At 46.8% G+C, this 20,024-nt stretch overlaps 1 protein-coding gene across 1 annotated transcript; it reads left to right on the forward strand.

Annotated features, from left to right (window-relative positions):
- On the forward strand, positions 1-13,946 carry LOC149277029 (cytosolic endo-beta-N-acetylglucosaminidase-like). Its single transcript, XM_089503156.1, has 16 exons — positions 1-116; positions 1,315-1,447; positions 3,158-3,219; positions 3,594-3,661; positions 3,799-4,000; positions 4,389-4,537; positions 5,098-5,255; positions 5,466-5,614; positions 6,229-6,388; positions 7,032-7,135; positions 7,435-7,543; positions 7,764-7,954; positions 12,021-12,169; positions 12,427-12,517; positions 13,255-13,369; positions 13,551-13,946. Exons 1-16 carry the CDS (start codon positions 1-3, stop codon positions 13,944-13,946), a joined length of 2,352 nt encoding a protein of 783 aa, XP_089359282.1.
- The last annotated feature ends 6,078 nt before the right edge of the window (positions 13,947-20,024 follow it).

Consider the following 20,024-nt stretch of genomic DNA (forward strand, 5'->3'; position numbering starts at 1 on the left):
ATGACTCCCCGTTTTGGGGGTCGGTACCAGGGTGGGCCAAGTTCTGTAGCAGACGCCGTTAGCCTGGACGGGGCCAAACCGATGGCTGTCGTGTTTTACACCCACACCTCCCAACAGTACCGGTTTTCTCAGGGCAGTCGTGATTTGTAGCATATTGCCAGAGTAGCCACACTGTCTTAATTTGTGAGCAATGCAGGTCATGGGAGGGTTGGGGGGGAGATCCTCTGATCTGTAAAATCACTAGAGGTAAAATCCATCTAAGCTTCTACAGGCCACTTCATGGCGCTAGCTAGCCATAGGGGGCTTATCCGGTAAGGCAGGCAGGTGGCCACACTCTTGTACAGTTATACCCTGACTGGATCTGTTAGGGTTTATTAGCTCCCCATACTAGACAATTATTATTATTATTTTTTATTTTTATTTTGGTGGAACAGCACCTTTAAATGCTTGGTTATTTTCGTTATATTTGCCCTGATATTAAATAGCCGGGGGGGGGGGTTGAGGGGATTCAACTGCTCTCAGCCACAGATAACAGGTTAGTTCGATCGTGCTGGCTGAGAGTGAAGGTAGCTGCAATCCGACGCCATCTGCTGAAGCTGCTTGCTCTCCGCCACCCCTCCTGACACAGGAATCAAGATTTGACAGAAGGGGCGGGGCCTCAGAAGCCGGAAGTCTGCTGCAGGCGGCGGGGCGATGCTTGTGAGAGGGAATTGATGAGATACATTAATAATTACTCTAGGTATAGTATGTATATGATACCCGGTTACCCGGGAGACGGATTGGGGTTTATTAGAAGGGGGGGGGGGTTCTCAGTCCACCACCCCATATAATAGTAATAATACAGTGTTTTCATTTAATGCCATTTCACAGGTATTGCTGCAGTTGAACAAATTTCAATGATTCCTAATTTATTTACATTTAGAATTAACCCTTTTGTCTAATCACGTCAGAGATGTGGGGCAGGTCATGTGCATATGGCTGATGGGGGTAACTGTAAATGTTTAGGCAACGGGGTTATTATTATTATTATTATTATAATGGGGTGAGTAATTATAAAATAATGTTATTTATGACTTTTAACATTCTATGCCCCATCCATCCCACTCCCCATCATGTCTCTTCTTTCTTTCCCTTTCCCTTTCCTCCATTCTACCCCCCCACCACCCCCTTTATTCGACTCACTATCTGCCCCATCAGTACCCCTTCCATGCTTTTGCTTGCATTGAGTCCTCGCAGCTCTGTCCCCCCCTTTCTCTCACCCACGCTGTTCTCCATCCCTCCTTTTTCCTCTCTCACCCACGCTTTCTCTGTCAGATGGAAAAAAAAAGATCTTTCTGCTGAAGCCATACTGCACGAGGTGGATGACAGAGAGCAGAACCAGAGCGTCGGGACAGACAGAGAGAGAGACGTCTTTCAGGGAGGTGACATCGCATGCGGCTGTCTAGAGGTGAGAATTGCTGTCGCTCGCAGATCCCACTTTCCCCTAAATGACTTGTCGTAGTCTGTATTCCAGGCAGCACAGATGCCGTGGAACAATCGGTCCGTGGCGCCTCGCTGCACTTATTGCTGTTACTGGGTGTGACATTCCTCTGATGTGTAATGTTTTCAGCGTGTCGTTGTTTGCGTTATTTTCACTATGAAGGGGGCGATAGGCCTGTTGAGGTGTTAACTTGGGGCGACCAGACGTCCCGGTTTCCAGAGGAAAACTGTCCCCAGACAAATTATGTCCCCGGATGCAGGGCCGGATTAACATAGGGGCTGATGGAGCTGCAGCTCCAAGCCCCTACCTGAAAATAGGCCCAAGCAGGGCCTGGCCGCACACTGAAGTGGCTGATGCAGCCGTAACTGCCGATCACTTCCACTGCCACGTCAATTTACGTAACATGACCCTACTCCGTTCCTGCTTCCCCTGTCCCAGTGTGTGTGTTTGGGTGTCGTTGTGGCAGAGCCTTTCCCGGTGTGTGTTTGGATGTCTGTGTGGCAGAGCCTGTCCTGGTGTGTGTCGGTGTGGCAGAGACTGTCCTGGTGTGTGTGTGTGTGTGTGTCTGGGTTTCAGTGTGGCAGAGCCTGTCCTGGTGTCTGCGTGTCTGGCTGTAGGTGTGGCAGAGCCTGTTCTGGTTTGTGTGTATGTCTGGGTGTAGGTGTGGCAGAGCCCGTCCTAGCGTGTGTATATGGGTGTCAGAGCCTGTCTTGGTGTGTGTATGTCTGGATGTCAGTGTAGCAGAGCCTGTCCTGGTGTGTGTCGGTGTGGCAGAGACTGTCTTGGTGTGTGTGTGTCTGGGTTTCAGTGTGGCAGAGCCTGTCCTGGTGTCGGCGTATCTGGCTGTAGGTGTGGCAGAGCCTGTCCTGGTGTGTGTGTGTGTGTGTGTGTCCGTGTGGCAGAGCCTGTCGTGTGTGTGTGTGTGTGTGTGTGTGTGTGTGTGTCTGGGTGTCGGCGTGGCAGAGCCTGTCCTGGTGTGTATTTGGTTGTCTGTTTCCTGGTACTTTACTTACTGTAGGAATAAACTGTGTTATTTACTCAGTTTCAATCTGCATATCTTGTGGCTTCAGGCGTCCCGTGTATGATGACCTTTTATTTTTTTTTAGCGTACTGATGATTACTCGCAATCCCATGACATACGATTCTATCCCATATACCTATGAAAGCGTAGTGCAAAATTGGGACTGTCCTGCACAAAGCATGGGTTTCAGTGGGTAAACAGGATAAAATCAATTTGCACTAACTGAAACGAAAACGCTAAAATACATGAACTTGTTCCTAACAGTGTGGCTCTTAATGCCCCTGGTGCTTTTATATGTGCTGCCCTGGGGGTGTTGTTGAGACACCTTCCCCATAAGATACATATAAGGATCGGTTTTTAGTACATATACGTTGCTTATTTTGTAAACACGATCACAAAGGTGTATTTAGCGTGTAAATCGGAGGCAGGATCAGACTGATAGGTTGATGGAGATTTGTTTCCTCTAATGGCATGAGATTTAAAATGTGTGATGCTCCCAAGTGGGGACGCACCGTAGGACAGGCTGTGAAGGAGACGTCTGTTCTCGGTTGTCTGTGTCTCTTATTTATTTTCTATGGTATTTCACCTTTCTGGGATCTTTAGGGTCTCACCCTAGGTGAGCCAAGACGTGGACCCTCACGCTCTCTTATGCCTAGCGGGATGCCAACTGGACCCCCAATGACAGGGACCATGAAAGCCGAAACCTACGTCTGGAATTGTTGGTTCCCTCGTGAAGGGGAAATAATATGCTTTATGTTTGGGTTCTGGACTGGACGCGGGGCAGAATCAGACTGATTAATGGTTTATGGAGGTTTTCCTCTTTAATGGTACAAGAGAGCTAAAACTTGCAAAGTGTTTTTTTTCAATCTGCATTGAGTGTGTATCTGGGATTGGTGCAGGGTTGCTCTTGCTCTTCCTTTACAAGACCCTTGTGCAAGTAGACCCCTCACAGTGAAGGCAGCGATGTGTAAGGTTCTCCTCTACCGGTTTAGTGAATATACCCATAGGAGTGTGTCGGTGGCACATTGTGTGTGTGTATTGGTACTACAGGTCAGGGTGGTTGGTCCTCATGTTTTGCATTGTCCTCCTCAGGTCACGACCACTCGCAGATATGAAGGTTTATCAGGAAGTGATTAGATACGAATCTGCGCCACTGTCAGGTAACGAACTTTAATTTAATAAACAAAAAGATGCCTGGGGAGGTTGATAAATGGAATAGTGACCCCGTGAGCAGATAAAGACAGCACCCACCTTATCCTCGCAGCTCTTCTTATTAATACTGATTCTTCCTCTCTAGCAAGACACTATGACAGAGAAACCACTGAGCCAATCAGCTTCTTCCTATCCAGTCTGGAGGAGCTTCTGTCCTGGAAACCCACCCATCAGGACATGTTCAACACTGCGGTGGCTCCTCTTGCCAAAAGACACCCACCGTTACAGAGCCAGCGACCCCGGACTCTTGTTTGCCACGATATGAAGGGCGGATATGTGGAAGACAGGTACCGGGAAGACCTCTTTGGCTATTATCTAAGAAAGCGTGGAGAGCGGTGTCTCCATGTAGCTGCCAAGCAACCGGTGAATCTCAAGCCTCCTGTTGTGATTGATTGGCTAAGGATAATGGGAGATGTAGTTAATTTGCGCTTGGCCAACCACATGATGGCTTCTGTTGTTTTAAGGTATGGGTCGGGAACAGGTATTTTTGAAAGCTGCAGGATCAGTGATGGCTATGGGACAGCTGACAGCTGGATCTGCGCATGCTCTGTATTTGTGCTCACATTGCGTGCGGCCGGGCATATCTACGAGTGCGTGGTGTGGTCGTCCGGCGGCCCGCCGTTTGCCCGTTTTGTCCGGGCCTGACACTAATAACAAGAGTATTCTCTCCGTCAGGTTTATTCAGGGTTCGGATGCCAGCAACCCCTACGTATTCTACCATTGGCAACATATTGATATATTTGTCTACTTCAGCCACCGCATGTTCACGCTGCCTCCTGTGTGTTGGACTAATGCAGCTCACAAAAACGGGGTTTGCGTCCTAGGTGAGATCCGCTTTTCTCGATATATCTTTTCCCTGCTATGTTTGCACCTGGTGCTTCTGTGCTGTTCTATTTCTTTCCCTCTGTTTTCGTAGTTCTGGCCCCGATGGATTGGCAATGATGGATCCAGTTATTGTACACACTGACCCGGCCATGTTGTTTTCTGTCCTGCCTCCTCCCTGTTGTGTATCTGCCACGACACTTGCTGCCCCATGTAGTTTATCTGCTGTGTCTGATGCGGCTCTTGCTGCCCCAGCCAATTACGAGGCTCTGTTGTTGTTGTCGTGGAACTCCTCAGACGCAGCAGCTTCGACCTTTTCTTAAATCGGCTCCTTGTAGTCTCGGGACACACACAGGAAGCCCGGCACGCTTACGTCTGAAGAAGGCTTTAGTAATATTCCTATTCTGTTGTACCTGTTACGCTTGGATCAAAGCATTTTGAGTGTATTATTTCACTATTAGCATGCTGCCGTTTTTCCCTTTTCTAGTATCCTATCCTGAATTTAATGTCAGTGTATTTGCTGCGTCCGCTCATTGGTTTCCCCTCGTTTTACCCCCCCTAGGTACCTTCATCACAGAGTGGGGTGAGGGGGCAAAGGTCTGCGAGTCCTTCTTGGCAGGTGAAGACTCTGCGTATGGTGCGGTGGCTGATGCGATGGTTCGACTCGCCCAGGTCTACAAGTTTGATGGGTGGTTGGTTAATATTGAGAACTTGTTGAGCGTGAGTAGTCAACCCTCCGAAACATCATCTTCCGCCGTCAGTGCCTCTTGTTTTAGTACTAGAGATCTCTTTCTGCTTATTCCGTTGTCCTGTCCCGCTGCTGTCATCATCTTTATCGTGTCCTACTCTTAAATATAATTGTCGTTAAGTGTGACGCATGTAGATCAGAAATACCCAGTACCCTCTACTCTTTTCCATGTCATTCACCAGTCTGTCGCAGCGTCCCGCGTACCCTTATTTTTGCGATACCTGACGGATCAGCTTCACCTGCACGTCCCCGGCGGCTTGGTTCTGTGGTACGATAGCGTAATCCGTAGCGGGGAGCTGAAGTGGCAGAACGAGCTGAACGATGATAACCGGTGAGTACCCAGATGTATTATGAGTATCTTTATTGAGTATCTGTAATCCCAGACTGGAGGGGTTTCTGCCAATGCGACCGCTTTTACTGGGGGGGGGGGGGGTGATGTTCCACCCACTCTGCACAACGATTTTTATATCCAACTTGTTTAATTGCTATTTACCGGGAACACTTAATTGTCACGCGGTATATAAGAGGTCACTTTTTTGTGTGCTTTATTCCTTAACTGGTATGCCGGATACGGCCGGCGGTATCTATAGGTTTTTGAAAGCCATATGTGGTTAGAAAGGCTTTCCTGCTGATAGGTACCGGCTTCAGGTCATGAACTCCAAACGCTGCTGTTCGTGAAGCTATCGAGCAGAGGAACGCATAGCCAGACGTTTTGTTCTCCAGGATGTGTATGGTCACCGTGGCAACTCTACATAGTCTTCACGCAGAATCAGATGTTTTTTCCCCCAATACTGGTGGAATGCCGCTCCCAGCATCCTTAGCAGACAGAAGCTCGATTTGGGAATAGTGGGAGCCGCACTCCAAGCGTGTTCACCGTATCATTAAAGAGTACGGCTGACCGAGCAGGAGTCCTGTGCCGCTCACCCATGTCCTCCTTCTCCGCAGCCAGTTCTTTGATGCCTGCGATGGGATTTTTACAAACTACAACTGGCAAGAAGGACACTTACAGCGCATGGCCGAGGATCCGCGCCGGGCGGACATTTACGTTGGCGTGGATGTTTTTGCTCGGGGAGAGGTGGTGGGCGGAAAGTTTGACACCGTTAAGGTAGGCTACGGTTATATATTAACGAGCTTTCCTCGGGTGCTGCTCCTTGGACTGCTATGTTCCAGTACAGTGTGTGTGGTATTCATACTGCTGTGGTTTTGGAGCATATTCATGTCCGTTCTGAGTGTAGGAAAGCCATGCAAAATGCAAAAGTTGGTAAAGATGTCCCCCTGATTCCGCATGCTTCTGATATAACATGGAGTTATGGTTCCGTAAAAAATAAATATATTTGGATTTGATTTTTAAAGCATATTGTTGTGACCTCCTGGGTCTGAATTCTGTCTTAATCTTTATGAAATATTACGTCTGCTCTTCATTTGTGGATTTATTGTCCCATCTCCATCCAGTATCCCATTTGAGGTACACCAAGAATACTTAATTGTGATCCATACTCAACCGTTCTGCTAGCTAAACACAATAAGAGCTGTATTTTATTTTTGTTCCTTTTTATTACTTGAATGTTTATTAAGGGCAATACAATACAATACAACACAACAGAACAAGCAACCGAGACAACCAAACAAAACATGCAATCTAATATATATATTTCAGTGCTGTGTGAAATGTATCAGGCGCTAAGAGCCTGTAATAGGTGGGGTGAAGTTATCTAATTCCGGATGATTCTTACGTCTTGTTCCTTTAGTCTTTAGAGATGATCCGACGCTACGGCTTCTCAGCTGCCCTTTTTGCTCCCGGCTGGGTGCTTGAGTGTCTGGAGAAGGAGGAATTCCTGGAGAACCAGCACAAGTACGACAACACAATGAATGCTTTTAACCTGAGCTAAACGTGCTGTAGATGCCCGTCCTAAATTTGATCTGAAATACACCCTACTATTCCTGTTATCTGCCCCTTGTTCTCTTACACCTGCTACCACCCATCTCATATTAGCCCCCCCTAGTTTGTTGGACGAGTAAGGAAAACGCACACAGAATGTTTTCTTGGTCTGGACCGCCAAGTAGACATGTTGCACGGGGTCCGGCGTGGTTGCAGGCAGAACCCTTATACTTCTTTATCGCTGCGCAAATGTCTCTTTCCTTTTATTTCAGGTTCTGGTCTCTCCTGGACAGCCACCTGTTCACGCACAGTCTCTGCTCCCTCCCCGTCTGCTCCGCTTTCTGCATCGGGTGCGGGAAAAAGAAGTTCTCCTTTGGCGAGGTGAGACCTGGAAGCATGCGGTCTTGTCCCAGTGTTTGAAATATGTTCTGTTTCTCCACTTCATGTTCTCCCCAGCGCCATCTCCCTGACGCTTCCGTTTTGACGTCCTATCGTCTCACACATTTATTTCTTCCTCTGCGTGGGATAGCGATCAGTTGAACTTCATTCCATCTGTTTTTGTTGTTAGTACTTTTTACCATTCTACTTCTTCTTCCCTAAGGGAGAAGATATCGGCCCCTGGTCTAACCTAAGTGCCCAGGAGGTGCAGCCCATATTCTCAGAGGTAACATCCGAAGACCCAACGGGAGGGTGGGTGAGATCTCGGATCTGCCAGAAGGATGCTTGGCACGGAGGCAGCTCCCTTTTGATAGAAGGAAAATTACCGGCGGATGCCACCGGAGTCACTTTAAGGTCAGCGTCGTGGTGGAGATGAGGTCTTCGTGGAGGTCACGAGCACTGGGAAGAGACCCGGAGAGAGCAGCGTCTCGGTGGGGTTAGACGGAATGGTGGGGTGCAGTAACGTACTGTATGGTATAATGACCACAAATGTGTTTTCCGTTGTTACTCCCGGTAGCATAAGAGAGATAGCTCTGGCGATCCGAATAGGGCAGGAAAGATTGACCCCCCAAAGCCCCCCCCCCCCCCAGAACCTCCCCTTTACCCACAGTTCTTTCTTTGGAGAGCTCTCCTGTCCGGCGCTGCAGTCCCGCTTTTGTGTAGTGGGCGCTTGCGGTTTTGTGCCGTTTAACCCGGTCCGGTCCTCGGTGTGATCGTGTTTACTAGCCTACTTACCTTTAGCAGCCCTTGGGCGGGCTAGCTAGAAGCGGGACGCCGCGGCTGTGCTTCGGTCTGCCGACGAGATCTGTAAGCAGCTTTCAGATGAGAGAAGGTTTTTTGGGGGTTTTTGGTAAGGGTTTTTCTATTTATTAGCTTGCACTGCTTTTAGTTTGCCAGAGTCCTGGCTTCCTGAGATTTTCCGTTCTGGTATTTGTCTGCCTCTTAACCCAAGTAGGTTATGAGTCTATGGGAGTTTATCTGCGTTTGTTTTGTTTATTTTGTTTTAACCGTCTCCTATCCTTTATTATTAGGATGTCGCTAGATAAGCCAGACCTCCCTGAAGAATCTGCAGCTCCTAGGAAGGCTGCGTCCAAGACGAAACATCTTGCGCGTAAAACCTGCAAGGCTACGATGTCTGACGCCTCTAGGAAATGTTGCTCATCCTGCCTGAAAGCCAGAGGGGAGTCCATTTCCGAAATCAAGGAACGGATGAAGGCTGAGCTTCAGTCCACTTTTCAGCAGATGAAAACCTCTGTTATGGATTCTTTACCTCGGGCTAGACCCTCGGCCCGGGTTCCGGCCCTCTGGTCGGGATCCTTATACTTCAGACTCTGAAAAGGAAATGGCAGATGGAAGATCCCGAATCCCTGGAGGATGGGGAACTATGGGAAGAATCTTTCTTCTTTCCAGCAGAAGAAGTAAACCAGCTGGTTACTGCAGTAAGGGCTGTTCTAGATCTGGAAGACGAGCAGCCAAAAGACAAACCTTGAATAAACCTAAGGTTCTTCCTGTTTGTGAAACATTAAAATCCATAATCACTGACCAGTGGAAGGCTCTGGAAAGAAGGCCAACCACCTCTAAAAGGGTGTCCAGACTCTTTTGTTTTCCCAAACGATTTCTCTGAGCTCTGTTCAAGTCCCAAAGTCGATGCTCTGGTGGCCAGAGCCGCCTGAAGATCTGCTATACCTTTAGAAGATTCCTCTCATTTTTGGGATCCCATGGACAGGAAGGGGCAGCTATGAGATCTTTTGAAGCCTCAGCAGCTATCTTGAACCCAGGCATTGCAGTAGCTAGGGCTATGCGCTTATGGCTTCAACAAATTGAAGATGATATCCTAAGCGGTGCCTGGAGAAGAGGATATCCTCCGTGGCGTCTCAGATGTGAAGAGCGCTGGTGATTTTTGTATGCGACTCGGCGATGGAATCCGTGCGCATGGCTGCTAGGGCCTCTGCATTGTCGGTTGTGCGTAGAAGGGCTCTATGGCTCAAAGCCTTGTCAGCAGACTCCAAGCAACATTTGCGCAGGATCCCCCTTTTCTGGGGCAGATCTTGAAACTTTTTTGGAAAAGGCTACTGGGGGGTAAGTACTTCTTGTCCAACAGACCTTGTGGTTCCAGGTTTGGACCCTTCCGTGGTAGGGGCAGACTCCCCCCCCCCCCCCCCTCATCTAAACATGAAGCTGGAGCCGCTAAGAGACCATGATCCCACCTGCTTCCCACCAGAATCATTCCCTTCCTGGGGGGTTTATCCCGGACACTACGTGTCAAAAGATTATTGTGCCGGAGAACAAAATTCCGAACGTTATCAGCCTTAGCAGCTTGATTCTTTGCAGAGGTCTTTCCAGTCTACGGCTTCTCACGCGACCTCTTGGACTGGCGGTTTCTACAAGGCCTGCCTTGGCATGGGCGATTCTGCATATTTATCCTCTACAATGTGTCGTCCTGAAGTCACGGGATGGATCCATTCCGGCCCTTTCAAGGAAGGTCTCTGTTCCTCCCAGCGTTTGTTCTTCCCTCAGATGGTGGCTTCAGGCTTTCCACGGACGCCAGTTTATGGGGTTTGGGAGCAATGAATGGCGTCAAGGTTTCTGGTCCAACCACGAGTGCCATCATCTTCATATCCATATGCTGGAACATCTGGCAGTTTGGAAAGCTCTCCTCTCATGGCAGTACCAGGCTGCGAGGGAAAGCGGTAGTGGCTTTCCCCGAACAAACAAGGAGGCACGAGAATTCTTCAGTTAGGAAGGAAGTAAGTGTTGTCGAGAAGATTGGGAAGAAGTGGGACGAATTTCATGTTTCTTTGTCACCTTTCAGCCGTCTTTATCCATGGGAAGGAGAACGTCTCTGGCGCTTTCCTAAGCAGTACTTGTGTTCTTCAAGGAGAGCGGAGCCTGAGCTATGCGACGTTTGATGGGATCACGAAGATCTCGGGCGTTCCAGAGATGGACCTCGTGGCTACTACAGCCAACAAGAAACTCCCTCAGTTTTATTCTGTGGTGTCAGCAGCAGGCCATCCCTTAGCTCTGGATGCCTTTTCTCTAGAAGAAGTTTGGGCCTTTGATGTGGGTTATATCTTTTCTCCTCTTCCTCTCATCGCCAGGGTCCTCCGGCGGATCAAGAGATCTCGGGTGATTGTGATAGCTCGTGACTGGCCCAGAAGGATATGGTATATGGAGTTGATCCATCTGTCCATAGAGAGCCCACTAAGGTTGGAGATCAAAGCAGACCTGCTCCATCGGTATGATATGATAAGATAAGACAAGATCTGCAAGTCCTTCTCCTTATGGTGTTCTACCAGACAGCGACAGGATCCTATCTATCTTCTCTATATCAATCAAATCAAACAAACAATCAATTGATCGTCTCACCTGGAAGGTGGTTTTATTGGTTGATTTAACATTGGGCGAGATTCAGTCTCTATCCATTTTCAAACGTTACCTCCAGTTTTTTGGTGACGATAGAGGAGTGGTTGTCTTTACTCCTTGGGATTTTTTCGCTTTCTTTCTTTCTTACTTACTTACTTCCTTCGTTCCTTCTTTAGTAAGTAAGTAAGTAAGTAAGTAAGTAAGTCATGTCAGCTTTCCACATTGTATTTATGGTGTTCTGTCCTCAGCCTGGTAATGACAAGGACTATTTCCATTGCTTGGATGTTTGTTCGGAGGTCCATCTATGTACAGAAGACTGCTCCATGCAGAAGGTCTTTCTTTGAATCTATTTATTTGTGTGTTGTTGTCTCCTTTTCTGGTTCTAGAAGAGGTCTTGGAGTTGTTTTGAGACCATCTGTAGCTCGATGGCTGATTTGATTGATTGATTGATTGATTTCTGCTATTTCTCATGTCTATGTATCGGCCGGTAAAGAATCTCCTTCTGGTGTCAAGGCTCTTTCCACTTATACCTTCATCAAACAATCACTACTGACTGCAATCTGCCGGTGTGGCTGATGCCAGATATGGTCGAAGTCTTGGAGTGTGTTGTTGTGTCTGTTGTTATATCTATCTATCTATCTATCTATCTATCTATCTATCTATCTTGTATGCTACTGTGAGTAACAAGGGAACATTAATATCCCACATGAGAATGTCCTTTCCTTCCTTGTTACTTCCTGGTAGCAATATCTGTTGCCCTCCCTAAATAAAGGCTTTTTCGTTGATGACTTACTTAAGAACGTAATGTTTCCACCTAAACCAAGTCAAATGCTTGGTGTCGCACGGTCTCTGTATTGTAAAGATGATAACAACGATTTACTGGCACATTGTATGAATTTGTAGCTCAGCTATTGTGATGAATATATGTATCTAACATTCTGTGGATGAAAAAGGTGTTGTAAATGTAGATTCAATGTCTTGCATAGAATTGTCATCTTTATTTAAAGTTTCCAAACGGAAGAAAAAGACAGACGCGCGATATTTATTTCCCATCCAGGTTGTTCTCGTTGCATATCGAGGCACCGAAAAACCTCCTGCTCTTTCTCGTATACAAGCTGGAGGCAACCTCCAATGCGGCAGTGGCTCTGGAGCTGGGGACACGAGACGCCCCGTCCTGCAACATCGAGAGCATCACGGGGCTGAGCGGTAAGGCGAGAAATAATAATAGTGTTAGACAGAGATATAATACATGTATGGTTTGAAAGTCCTCCAACCTTTCTTGCGTCCAGCAAATCCTTCGTGTGCGCTGTAATCCCTTCCCCCGTATGAATCTTGTCTGCCTGCGCCGGAAGATTAGTGGAACAATTAAGCGGATGGAACATTTAACGAAGCCCAGGTATAGCATTACGTTACCTGTGTTTGTGAAGCTTCCGGTCTCACATCGTCCCTACCGTGTCCCACAGAGCAGGCGGACGTACGCAGACTACAGCATCTATCCGAGCCTCCGGCCCGATATAGAGATACCCAGAACAACAAGCACGGGTGGGAGCAAAGGTAAGGTGTGGGAAAGACAACGACAGATATTAGCATGACTCGTGAATGAACGGTCTTACCGACCCCCAGGCAAGTGCACTTTGATTCAATTGAATTGAGACCCGGTGCACATTGAATAGGTAATTACAAGGTTTGCATGGCTTACCTTACCTGCGTCTCGCCTTCCTACGCCGTGTTTGTTTGGGGATCTGCAGCTGCTGGGTCTCCCCACACATGCCTGTGGAGGGTAGGATGCGGCCGGGGCTGCTGTGGGAGACGTAGGGGCCGTTGCCCTCCTGTCCCTCCCGTGTCCAACTCCCATGTTCAACTCCGCCACTTAAGCTGCCACTTACGCCAAGCACGCTTGTGGCCAAGCCAGGGCGGCCCACGGATATAGGCCCGCCCCACCAATGGCCAGAGCCGGCAAACAGGAAGCGGGCGGGGCACACCTGTGCGTCCAATTAGGCCAATCAACACGGCCCCACACACGCAGTTAACCCTCGCAGAGCAGGCCTGTCTGGAAACAGAAAGACACATCATCTGCCAAACAAACAAACAGGGGCATGAGGGCGCAGGGGTGCGACACACGCCACGAACTAACCATACCGGGTGACCGCCTACCCCGTACAAACATCCCACACACCCTGACCTACCCTTCCACGTTTACTTGACGCTTCCATCCGGGTTAATCATTGCTGGGATCCATCCATCCATACGCTTCGGCCAGCAAATGACTGCATTTCCTATCATCATCGCAGGTTTTATGCCGTGGAGCTCGGCGGCTGTTTCCTCACCGGTCTGTCCATCCATCTGTCCCGCGTGGCACCTAATAAGCAGGACGAGACCTTCGTATGTCACATTGGAGAGATCAGGGTATCTATCTATTATTATCTTTCTCGCATTACTATTCACCCCCTCCTTGCATGTCCATGCTTCTTGATCGATGGCATTGTTGTTGTTGTAAAGTCCCTCTACTGTTAGACCGCTAGATACGCGCCACACCTCTGATGTCGTATGCAAGACCGCCTTACCTGAGATGCTTCTGGTTTTCTAGGTCCTGGATGTCTCTGTCCCGCCGTCCCTTCCCCCGCAGCCCTCCGATATCTCGCTCTCCCACCTACGTTGGAACCGCGATTCGCAGACGCGTCAGCTCTTTGTCAGCTTGACCCTCCATTGGACTCACCCCTCAGGCAGCGCCCGTCATTTTCGGATATATTGCCGCGGGGTCACCTGCCTGCGCGCACCCGCCTCTCAAGCTCACCTCTTGGGCTTGGCTCACGCTTGTGTCTATCGCGTGGTAGACCTGGCCGTCCCCAACCCCTGTCCTCCTGCTCCGGGACGGCTGGAGTTTGCCATCCAACCGGTCAGCAAAGATGGACTCGAAACGTTACCGCTGGAATGGGGGCATCTGGTTCTCGAATACGTAGAGCAGACTCACACGGAGGTGTGACCCGGAGAGATGATACATATTATTCTCTTTTTCTCTGTAGCTCCAAACTTTACATCTCCACACCGGTAGGTACGATAAGCAAATCGAACCAACACCGGAACGCCTCCAAATCTCGTCCTTATTTCAACTAGCATCGCAGTCGCAGAGAACGATGGCCAATCCTCGCAACCCTTCTTCACAACAAACATCTAAGATAAATAGTGGAAAAATGTTTGTTAATTGTGTTTGTTTGGCCTGGTTGCTTGTGAATAATAATCATAGCGCAAAAGAGTTAGTTGTAACAAATGTCAATCTACCTCTTCATCTACTCACTCGCGGGGACATCGTAATGTTCATTTGCTGCGCTCTGAATTGGGGGGGGGGGTTGGATTTGTCAAATTACTTCATAATTCTCCATGTCGAATGGGCAAACAAACACCTCCAGAACCAGACTGCGCCTGCAGCAAAGGCCCATCTGTCCGACGGGAATCGTTCATTAGGACCGCTCGTTGGCACACGCTATAGCTTCCTAGAGGTTCAACTCCTCTACATGATGTGTAAAGAACTACCTCGAAGACCATTAGACCAATTGGAAGACAAAGAAAGACGAGGCATTTTAGAACTTCATTACAGTAACAACTGATGTCATTGATTGATGATGATGAATGTAAACGTTTCAGTTCAAATATGTCCCAAATAAATAAGGCATTTTCAACCGACATCAGGTATACAAACCACTATGCGAGACAAAGCCATCTTTGCAGCCACCAATCATCGGATAATTCATTCACAAGGAAAATGCTAGATTAAGGCTGGCTGTGAAATTATTATTATCTTCTTTACATTTCTGTAGAGCAGGGGTGTCCAGGTTTTTTCTGCAGTGGGCCACTTCATCGGAATTGTATACGTGCGAGGGCCGCACTCATTTTTCACTGTGAGAAAATATGGCCTTTAATAAAGATATGCAGATTAAAATAAAGTAAGTAAGTTACACACCAAAATTGTACAACAAAATGATATATTATGATTGTTAACAGCAATCTCAGGCATACCCAGATTCCAGCATGTACCGGTTGGTTGGCCATGATGGGAGTGTGATTGCTGTCAACAATCATATATAAATTAATAGTTATTGTATTTTTCGTCCAATTTTAGTGCGTTAACACGCCACAATTGAACAACACAAATCAACAATATGATATACCCAGGCAACCAGTAAATGCTGGAACCTAGGCATAATGGGACTGGGACTGCTGTTAGCAGATTGCTGTTAGCAAATCACACTCCTATCATTCCGAGTCAGCCAGTACATGCTGGTACAGGGTGGCTGTAAGTGCAGACCCCATACTGCTGGCAGCATCAATACACAAGGGGGGGGGCAGCATGTACTGGCTGACTTGGCATGATAGGAGTGTGATTGCTAACAGCAATCACAGACCCATCATGCCTACCTTCCAACACTTACACATCCTTGCTGTCACACACACAAATTCATTCTTTCAGATTCATTCCCTCAATCACGCACACTCATTCAAACACACTCCCCCCCACCGCCTTACCTGCACTACAGCTCTCGATGCTGCTTACAGACTTCAGCAGGTGGCGTGGCCTCCCGCTTCCTCTGTGCAGTACAATACACCCTCCCACAAATAAGCAGCAGGGCTCTCGTGATCCTGGCTGCCGATCTCACGCGGGCCGAACCTCCAGGCCGCATGTTGGACGCCCCTGCTGTAGAGCTTCGTACGGTCCATACGTTCTAAGGGTTTCTCAAAACAGAGTAAGAAGAACACCATGATATATTACTTAGTTAGTTTAGTTGGACAGAAATCTGCTCAAAAGCGTACAAATCTAGAGGCTCGCCATAATGCCAGGTATATACATGGTTTTCAGTTTATAGATAATTTAAATTAAACGTCCTTATCAATCCCGCTACGCCATCAGTTGTTACCTTTGTCCTGTATTTCTAAATCAAGGACGTTGTCCAATTGGCAGAATGTTAATGTTGACAAATAAGCGGAACAGATCTGAAATGACAAGAAAATAATTAAACATGTACCGCGAGTATTCTCAAAAGAAGAACAACAAATGCTCTTGCAACAGCGACACCTGCTGCCCATGTTTGGAACGCCTAAAACAATCGGATCGGTTTCGATTCCCAAACAAACAAAAACACCACACGAATGCATAGGAATGCATATCAACCTGTTCACACCCTCTACGACGTATATGTACATCCTTAAAAACTGAGCCAAGACACCCATTAGGACGTACCGGTATGTACAGGGGGGCATCTCCCCGCCGCTACGTGGGAAATCAGGCGGGAATAAATGCCGTATTTGCTCGATTATAAGACGACCCCCAATATCTGATTAGTAATTTTGGGGGGGGACCCTATAGGACAAAGGTTTGACCAGTCAATGTTAATTCACGTCAACAATTTGTTTTATAAACACTATGATTGAGATAATTATTTTGGAATTATATCCTTTTTTTTCCAACCTTCCCCCCCAGTTATGCACATCTGCCCCCTGGCTTGCCACTTAGAAATGCCCCCAGAAATGCCTTATACCCCCCCTATATGCCACTGTGCCCCATGATATGCCTTTTAACCCTCTAAATGTCACTGTGCCCCATGATATGCCTTTTGACCTCCTACGTGCCACTCTGCCTCCAGAATTGCCTTATACCCTTATATGCCACTCTGGTATTTAGGGGGTTAAAAGGCATATTATGGGGGCAGAGTGGCATATAGGGGGTATAAGGCATTTCAGGAGGCAGAGTGGCGTATAGAGGGTTAAAAGGCATTTCTGGAGGCAGAGTGGCATTAAGGGGGTTAAAAGGCATTTCACAGAGCACTCTGCCTCCAGAAATGCCTTATGCCCCCCCATTTAACACCCCCCCCCAAATTTACCAGAGCTTTTGAGTCCCCCCCCCAGTGCATAATCCTGGTAGCGTGTAGAGCTCTACGCCATTCGCGTGCACAACTTCCGCCACAGCCGGGAGGAGGTGCCCCTAACAGCGGGGGGGGGTGTACGCCAATGGCGCAGAGCTCTACACGCTGCCCACACTAAGAACCGGGGACTCAGAAGTACCGGTAAGCGGGGGGGCGGTCGGATTACAATTATAATCGAGCAAATACGGTAATACAATCCTCGTGCTTTCATGATTATCTGGGGCCAAATCCACATACCAACAATTTAGCCTTCGCTTTCAACTCTCTTTCTGTTTTAGGGCTTCATTAACGCCTGGGATTATTACCTTTTCATTCGGCGCCACCAAAAGAACAAAGAGTATTTTTCAGATTTCAAAAAAATGCTTCTATGGCAACAGCCTATCAGTGCCTGCTTTTCTATCGCACGACAATTTTTAATGTGATGAGCCAAACCTGCTAACCTAACCAGAGAATAATAGATTGCAAGCTTTTTAGACTATCCGGTCTCCTCCTCGGGTACACTGCATCTAGAGCGTTCCCAAAGCTCACAATCTATTCTTCTTTACGTCTGCCTTCACCAGATTCACTCGTTTTCTTTCTATGTGCTATTCTTTTTTGGGAATAGAATGTGCAATTTTGGCCAATTTGCTACAAAATACATAGCCCAGACCTCAGTGTATTTATCACAAATAACGACATTTTAATATTATTTAGTTAATTTTTATAACATTCGCATCGCTTACTTGAAAAAATTATGTCCATAAGGACCTCTTCCAGTGCAGGGTCCACGTCCTGAAACCCTATTTACATAATCCCCCCCCCCAAAAGCAATCAATAAATATCTTTAGGGGCTGCCAATTATTTACACAAAGCCGCTGCACCCGGCACCGCAGAGTCCGCGGTCGTAATTCAGCGGAGGCAGGTCGGAGGATCAAAGATACACAAGATTCCGCTATATAAAAAGCTGCCTCGTAAATTGAGCGTGAAAACATCAGCTCCGTTGGAATATCGCTATATTACGCCGCGGACTGGAAACATCAGATAAATTGTCCCAGAGTTCATTAAGGGGAAGAGACAGGGCCATCAGCAGCAAAGGGTCAATATTATGAGTTGATCAATGAATGTGTGTGTGTATCCAAATGTGCTTATTCCTTTAGAAATATAAATAGCCATTTCAATGCGTAACATTACATATATATGTGCACCTTTCCTATAGGTGTATATAAAGCCCCCATCAGAAAAGGTGATTACATGGTTAATACGGCGAGGGGTATTAAACACGCATGCGATAGACGTACGGCTCCCGAATCTAAGACGAGACCAACGACTGATTAAGGTCAGACGGGCAGAACGCTCCCGAGCTAGGCTTCTACCGTTAAACGCGCGTCTATGTCACCCGGTCAAATCTGCAATGTTGTCGGGGAGGGGTTTGGTTATCAACACAAGAGTCTGAATGAGAAAAAACGTGGGTGAAATATAGGTGCAGGGAGAGCCTGGGTGGATTATCATACTGACACATACTAACTCCATACACTTAAAGACAGACTGACTCCCGACTCGCGCTCGCATCGCTAACCCTGGGCTCTATCCCAATACATTCAAGTTAACATACCGGTATATCAGACACCAACATGCACACAAACACTAGACATGCTAACACCACACACTAATACACACTCACTCTACCACTATATAGTAACATATACGCACGCCAACACCATACATTTATACACACATTCTAACATATAGACATGCTAACACCATACACTGAAACTATATAGTGTTAGAGTGGGTGTGTATCAGTGCATGGAGGTAGCATGTATATATGTTACAATGTGTGTTACTATATAGTGTTAGAGTGAGTGTGTGTGTGTGTGTGTGTAAGTCTATGGTGTTAGCATGTATGTGTGTGTGGATATGTTACACACTCACTCTAACACTATATAGTAACACATCCACACACACATACATGCTAACACCATTCACTTACACACACTCACTCTAACACTATATAGTAAGTGTATGGTGTTAGCATGTATGTGTGTGTGGATGTGTTACTATATAGTGTTAGAGTGAGTGTGTAACACATCCACACACACACATACATACACTTACACACACTCACTCAGTCTAACACTATATAGTAACACATCCACATGCTAACGCTATACGCTTTCACTATATAATAACACATTCAGCCGCTAACATATATACATGCTAACACCATACACGTACACGCATTCACTCTCCCCTGTAATTCATGTATGGCATACACTCCTCTCTCCCTGTCCTTCCCTTGCCCTGTGCATTATCTCGCCTTCAGGCATTAGCGCACACATAATAAAAAGGTTGCATTATAAGTGGTACATACATGCAGTAATTGACACGAATGTGCTGTTGTGCCTCCCAGCAGCAGTGGTAGAGGCTAATCGAGCAAGGGAATTTAAAGGTGTATGGCATAGTCTGTAAGATGAGTCGACCACTAATAAAAGGTACTAGATATCTGGAACAGATTTCCAGCAGGAGGCTTGTATCTTAAGACATCCTAAAGGCTTAAAAAGTGGTTCTAAACGAGCAAATTCGACGAGCCGTTCTTTTTTCTTACATCGCTATCCGTGTAGCGTTATTTCACAAATTATTCAAAGCACAACTTATTTCAGATCTAATCAACCCAGTCAACTAGAAGACTCCTCTTCGTCCATCTACAGAAGCCCAATCTTCCGTAAGGAAATCTGATGGATATTTGAACTGGGTTATGAAACTAATGTAAAAATAAACAGTGTACGAGGCGGTCGAAAATAAGCCACACCATAAACTAAGCCGCCATCTATTAGAGACCAAGATGGGGTATTAAAAAATTAATTACAATCTTATATTAAAAAGCTGTGTTTTCATACAATCAGTACGTCAATGTTTAGTATGTAATTTACTCTCGATAAATATACTGTATCTTTACCAATCTTTTTATAAATGCTTTCAGAATTAAGCTGGAATTAGTGTTTACCGCCCTCTTGTGTTCAACATGGATAATTACACTTTAGCGTAAAAAAATAAAATAAAAAGATGAGGTAATACAAGAAACTTCGTTAACATGTTATTAGATAGTTGGAGGCTGCAACAAAAAATATACATTCTTAAAGTAAATATTTTGAAAATAACGTGTCGTA

This window comes from Sceloporus occidentalis, unplaced genomic scaffold (genome assembly GCF_023333645.1).
Source record: "Sceloporus occidentalis isolate IW3139 unplaced genomic scaffold, rSceOcc1.0.p SCAF_221, whole genome shotgun sequence".
NCBI classification, from domain to species: domain Eukaryota; kingdom Metazoa; phylum Chordata; class Lepidosauria; order Squamata; family Phrynosomatidae; genus Sceloporus; species Sceloporus occidentalis.